Here is a 6,945-nt window from a genome sequence, read left to right on the forward strand (position 1 = left end):
AACTGTCTTGTTTCCACTGTAAAGAACACTAATGGGTTTATTTAAAACTTGAGGTAAACTGTTGGAAATTGTTTATCAACTACAAAGTGTCAACAGCCCTCCAAGGACGCTAAAGCATAAAAAGAGCTGTTACATAAAAAATGGGAACACGTTTTAATTTTGCTCCTGATCACAGCTAGCAATAAACTGAGCCCTTGCCTGTGCACTGAGATGCTTCTGAAAGCACAACAGTTTCTGCAACCTCATCAACATCAAACTGATGGGCAGAAGAAATCCAGTACGAAGGGGAAGCATGAGAGCACTGTAACAAACAAGGCTGCATCCACTCTGCTGTTTCCTTTGCCTTACTCCTTCAGACAAAAACATGCACAAAGAGTAAACCAGTGAGTAGGAAAATGACACATCCCAAGCATCTGAAGGAATTTCTACAATTGGGTAAAAAGATGCAATTTCTTGTCAGTTCCTCTTTTCATTTTCTCTTGCTCCTCAGCCTCATCCAACCTTTATCTTTTCTGCACGCATTTCTTCCAGCTGCCACGTTAAAAACTTTTCCTCCCAGCTCTTCCACAGCAGTTGACAAGAGCAGGTGCTGCTGTTGGTTGCTCTTTCAGGATCTCCTGGCTCTGCTCAAAGACCTGTCCACACTGAACCCCATGAATTTCACAGAGAATTTCATCACTCCCTGGCCTCCCTCCCTGGAATGGCAACACTTGAACAATGGACATTTCAACTCTGCAGCATCAGGGCCTATCCATATTAAGTAAAATATATGATAATGCCAATCTGGGAGATTCTAGAATTTGGCCAAAAAAATAAGATCTACCTCCAAAACATCAGATTAAAGCCAAACTGAAGCAATCTTGACTCCCAGTACTTTGTTGGAACAATCTTACAAGCTTTTCCTTGAATTATTGCTAGGGTACCTGAACTTGAACACATTCACTCACACAAACATGGAACATCTCCTGGTCTTGCTCTAAAATAACTGGGTCCCAGAACTTAGCCAAAACTAAATTACACTTTTGGCTAAGGACAACTTGCCGATTTGTCCTTCACAAAAGATGGGGATGGAGATTCACCTGCTGTCCCCATGCTGGGACAATCCTGCCATGGGAAGATGCTTTCTCAAACTAATTTTCTGCTTAAATGATGTGCAGTTATTTCTACAGTTACAGTTACTACCAAAATTCAGTATGATGCTGAAAAATCTCCAAAAACCAGCAGAAAAGGGCTATTGTTGTAATAGTGAGCTGGAGATTCCTGCTTAAGATAATATTTCTAACACCTAGGTAACATTCAAAGTGCCTCATAAAAGGTCTGTCAGTGACTGGACCACTTTTTAAATAAGTGTACAGATGAAGGATGGTGATATTAATCTTGCTGCCATTTTTTACTGGTTTTAGGACATTATGAAGGACATCCCTGTGTAACTCTATCTACGTTCACAGTTGTATTTTAGTGGAATTTTCAGTCCAAAAAGGGTTCTCTTCTCCTTCTGCCATACCAACAGTTAAGGGACTGGAAAAGTCACAGCTAGTTGTTTTGGCAATGTAACCATTGATTATTCATTATAAATAACAGTCGTGATCAAGTAACAAATATTGTAGTAAGGAAGACATTTCTCTGCCTACAGACCTGGATTTAAATAAATAAATGTAAAGAAAAGCTACCTTTAAAAAGTGTTTCTAGAAAATATACTTAACCAAAAAGATATGTATACAAAAATCTCCAAACATAGAAATTACCATCTAATCTAAAGAGGAAGCAATTTCACTAAACTAGTATAGCTCATCTCCTCAGCCCCCATCACAGATGGGACTGAAACACAATTGTTTCTGGACAAAAATGTGACTGACGTCTACTTTGCTGGCATTTAAATCTGATTAGATGTAATAATATGTTTTCTTCAGTTTGCTGAGCTTTGACTGCTGAGAAGACTAAATACAGAGAAAATATTTATGAAACTAAGAGGCAGAGCTGTACTTCTGAGTTAGGCAAATTACTGAGCAGCAAGCAGCACATCAGAGTTATCTGCCCACTAGAGTGATAGGGAGTATCCAGTATTAATTCCCAAAGATTCCAGTAGGACAAAAGAGAAAGGTTCCAGTGTGAATCCCAGAAAAAGAGGAAACAAATGGTAGTGACAGGTGGTGGTTGATCATTAGCACTGGCCAGTTGGAACATTTATTGGTATCAGAGCTCTCCATCACTCACAATGGGCTTTACAAAAAGGAGGTCCATCATTCATGTACCAGAAACAGGCACTGTGGATTGGATTAAACACAAAAGTTGTTCCAAAATAGAAACAGTTTCTGTTAAAGATTTTGGGAGGAGCTGCAGAGATCCTGAAGCTCCCCTAAAATTCATGCATCACAGAACTTCAGCTGCAGCTACAGGCACACTTTAAACTGGCAGGAAGCACTGAGCAGCACAGCCCTGTCCATCCCGCCTTTGTCCTCTCTGTTTTATCCTTGAGTCACCCTCATCCCTGCGCTGGCACCAGCACTTGAAGCCACTGTTCTGTGACTCAAACTGGGGAACTGATCCAAGGCAGCTCCAAGCCAGGACAGCTCCCTGATGTCCTGGGGTCTGTCAGGGAAGGGGATGGAGGGTGTCCCCAGCAGCTCCTTCCAGCAACTGTGCTGATTTTAAACACATGTGAAATGTGGCCTCAGCATTTGGAGCAAAATTTTGCCAAGCTGAAGTACAAAGTACAGCAAAGGTAAAAGAATAAGGTAAAGCAAAGACACAAACATAACTAAACAATAAAAAAAGGACAGACTGACGGATCTCCCTATGAATGTGCGTATTTAGAGCAAATTGGTCTAGTGGAATATGTCCCTGGCCACAGCAGGGGGACAGAATGAGATGGGCTTTAAGGTCCCTCCCAACCCAACCCTTGCCATGACCCTGTGTTGCATCCTTGTAGTGTTTATTAGAGGATTAACTACTGGGCAAAATGTGCATGGTTCTGTCTTACTTCTATTTTCCTCTGCCAACACACCATACAGTTTTGGACAAACTTCAGTTTTTCAGATCCAAAGAGTACTCACACATTGCGACACTCAATGGGCTTGTAAAATCCAACTTCATGTCCCGTAAAGACTTTCTCTATGCCAAGGTGATCTTTGCAAGTAATATTTGGTGCTGGCAGACATTGAACTGAGGACAAAAAATGATTTGATATTTAGCAGTAACTGACACTCAGAGCAGTTTTCTGACTACACACAAGTGAAACAAATTAGGTTCTACTGTGCAAGTCTTGATACAAAGCACAGTTCACACACAATTACTTGTTTAAAATATTTTTAAGCCAATCCTGCCACTAACTTGTAGTTTTTCTTTGCTACATTTTAAGCAATATATACAAACCTAATTGCTGCCCCAATTCTGTTGTGATTTCCACTCTGGCTTCAATATGAGTCAATGAGAAACCTGAAGCTGACTTACAGAAAACATTTTCATCATGAGAACAGTCAAATAGTGGAACCAGTTGCCCAGAGAAGTCATGCCATCACCATCCCTGGAGGTTTGCAAGGTCTGACTGCACAAAGCCCTGAGCAACCTGGTTGGAATTCAGTGCCAACACTGCTTGGAGCAGGAGGTTGGACTGTGCACCTTCCTGAAGGGTCTTTCTACCCAAATTATTCAATTTTTCTTGACTCGTAGGGGAACCAAAGTGGAAATCACAGCAGAAAGTCACACCTGCTAAAGTTTGCAATATATTACCAGAATATTAGTCACTCTCCGATGCTGTAGTCTATTGTTTTAAATGAAAAAATATCTGTCCTTTACCCACTTTCTATCAGCTTTCAGTACTTGTGAGTCCTGTTGGTTAATTCCAATAAAACTGCAAGCCAGGTTTAACATTCCTAAATTAACCTTGTTGGTTAATTCCAACAAAACTGCAAGCCAGGTTTAACATTCCTTCCAGATTTTCCAGTAATGCACACAGGCAAGAGATGGATATTTTTAATGCCTATCCATATTGCATAGGGCCAAAAAATAAAGTTAAGATTTGAGTTATGTGTGAACTTAACTGCTATAAAATCTTACATGGATTTTATACCCCATCCCTGGAAGTGTCCAGGGCCAGGTTAAACAGGGCTTGGAGCAGCCTGGGATAGTGGAAGCTGTCCCTGCCCATGGCAGAGGGTGAAATGAGATGATCTTTAAAGTCCCTTCTAACCCAAATCATTCCATGATGCTACTGATCAATGTGCCTAATCTAAGGCAACTACAAATAAACATGATTTCTTGTAAAGTAATTTAAGCAAGGAAGTTTTTTCCGTTATTAGAATAAACCCAGCACAGTTAAGATATATTGATACAGGAAAGGCCACAGTTTTCTTCTCAGTGTCACTCCAAAGACTCCAAACCTTCTACTCAATGACACCACTTTGCTGCTTTGAATTAAACCCCTGTTTGTCTGGGTGAGGGATCACAGAAAGTGATCAGAAATTGTAGGGTTTCATGTATGATCCAGAAATTAACTTTTTATTACTTATGTAATACTGAAAATAAGCAATTCAAATACTGTGGGGACAATCTAAAAACTGGTGTGTGTGTGTGTAAAAATGCTACACAAAGAAACAGTGTTAATTAATTCAGCCACTTGTTCTACTCTGAAGCTTATCTCCTGTTCAAAAGTGCAGTGTATTAAATATAATCACATGGTAATTAGTTAAACAACTGATAATCTTGAGTTATGATCAATCTCAAACTGTGCAGTATTTTCTCTGGTCTCTGACTGCCCATTTATAGTCAGGGACACAATGTTGAAGTGATGGAAAGAACTGAAAAAACTTTATTTAAAGGATACATTGTGCAAAGTATTTACATCCAGTGTCTGAAATTATTTGGAAAACCTTCACTATCCCAGAAGAAAGTCATTCAGCACTGCTAGGAAGCAAAATATGAACACACATGAATTTTGTGGGCTCCCCATCCCTGGCAGTGTCCCAGGCCAGGTTGGACAGGGCTTGGAGCACCCTGGGATAGCGGAAGGCGTCCCTGCCATGGCAGGGGTAGCACTGGATGAGATGTAAGGTCCCTTCCAACCCAAATTTTTGTTTGTAATTCCATGATTTTAAAACAGGGGTGTGCATAAAGTGAACTTGCTGCGCTATCAAACACAGACCATTTATTTCAATGCCTGGGAACATCAAAGTTAAGCACAGGTAGGAAAATAAGTAATCAAATTATGAATTTTTCTGTTGTGCTCTGAAGTGTGTCAGAACTGAACATCAAATAAATGTGCTTTCAAAACAGAGCCTCATGCACCAAAACCTGGTGATGATGGAAGGCACTATGTTGCCTTAAGAAAAAAACCCTGAAAAATTAGAAGATTTTGAAGGCTGTTCTGTCACATGTCAATTCTTTTAATAATTATATGCAAAATCAGTATGACAGGAATGGTTTGTTTTAATCACAGTGGTGCAGGACAGAGCCTAAAGGGTGTAACATACATTGAAGAGATTTACCAGAAACCTCACTTACAAAAGTACCAATCAGAGACAGAGCATTTATTCCTGTTTAGTAAAGCACCCAATCCACACAAGTGTTTTGGGCTTTCAGACTAATGATATTACTAATCCCATCTTTTATAAAGCTCATCAAGTAGATACACAAACAGGTAAATTGAACACTTCCTTGAAAAAAACGTAGTTAATCAATATATAAGTTAGAAATCCTTACCATATGCTGTGTGATTTGTGCAATTCATTGGTTCTTGTGTGCTATTGTCTATTTTAGGCTCATCACACATATATGTTCAGGTAATTGAGGAAAACAGTTTTCATATCAAACACTACAACAGGTTTAACAGTAATTTATTCCACCCTCTTTAAACCCCGAGGATTTAAGATGCACCTTGATGTTGGTGCCTACCCATCCCCCAAAAGAGGAGCAGCACATTACCATGCAGCAAATCTGCTAATCCAATTTAATACACCAATATATCGCATAAGCCCCACGTTTAATTAGTGCTGCAGTCAGCACTACCTAAAGGAACTACAATATTTATCAGTCACAGCCTCTGTATTTGGAGGCAACAAGGTAGCACGTGCCTCATCTGGTCTTGTTCCCTTATTTAAATACCACAGTGCCTTGAAATTGAGGCATTTGGTTGAGGAAATTTAATGTACGGGAACACGCAAAATTCAATGAACGCGTAAAAATGAGCATCTGAAACGCCAGGAATTTGGTGCAGGAACAAACTGAGAAGGAACTGACTTCCACAGGTCTCAACTCCCACAGCCAAGTAAAGCAGGAGGTGAAGCAAGCTTTTCCAAGATTTGCTTTCCTGACACTTATGATCATCAAAAAATGTCAGCTGCCATCAACCAACATGTTCTGGGGAGGGCAAGAGGTGCCTTGGAGAGCCAGGAGCCTCGCACCTCCTGCTCCTCGGAGCTGTGCAGGGCACAGAAACACATTATTTCCTGGAAAAATGGCAAAGTCTCCCCGTCTTGCTCCTGTAAATAATAAATAAGGCGGCAGAGCGGGCTCTCTCATCCCATGGCAATCTCTTTGAAGGACATCCCAAGTACACGCTGGGGCACACACAGTACCACCAGAAATCACAAAATTAATTAGGTTGGAAAAGCCCTCTGAGACCATTGAGTCCAGCCTGTGTCTGATGCCCTCCTTGTCACTCAGATCAGAGCACTGACTGCCACAGTCAGTCGTTCTTTGGACACCTCCAGGGATGGGGACTCCGCCACATCCCTGGGCAGCCCCTTCCAATGCCTAATCACTCTTTTTGTGAATAAATTCCCCCTCATGTCCAAGCTGAACAATCCCCTGGCGCAGCTTGAGGCCGTGTCCTCAATTCCCGCACCCTGAGGAGCCCTGTCCCACCCCTGCCAGCCGAGATCTCCTCGGGGTTCCCACCCTGAGCTCCCCCCAACCCCCCGGCCCTGCTCGGCACCTCACGGTCCCCAC

At 41.4% G+C, this 6,945-nt stretch overlaps 1 protein-coding gene across 1 annotated transcript in view; it reads right to left on the reverse strand.

The window, feature by feature from the left end:
• Nucleotides 1-6,591, reverse strand: part of TM2D1 (TM2 domain containing 1) — a 12,772-nt gene extending 6,181 nt beyond the window's left edge. Inside the window, exons 1-2 of the mRNA XM_005422971.3 lie at nt 5,698-6,591; nt 3,054-3,162 (exon numbers count right to left, since the gene is read on the reverse strand). Coding sequence (XP_005423028.1) covers nt 3,054-3,162; nt 5,698-5,767 — 179 coding nt within the window. The 5' untranslated portion in view covers nt 5,768-6,591. The remainder of the gene's footprint in view (nt 1-3,053; nt 3,163-5,697) is intronic.
• Between the last annotated feature and the right edge of the window lie 354 nt (nt 6,592-6,945).

This window comes from Geospiza fortis, unplaced genomic scaffold (genome assembly GCF_000277835.1).
Source record: "Geospiza fortis unplaced genomic scaffold, GeoFor_1.0 scaffold396, whole genome shotgun sequence".
Lineage (NCBI taxonomy): Eukaryota > Metazoa > Chordata > Aves > Passeriformes > Thraupidae > Geospiza > Geospiza fortis.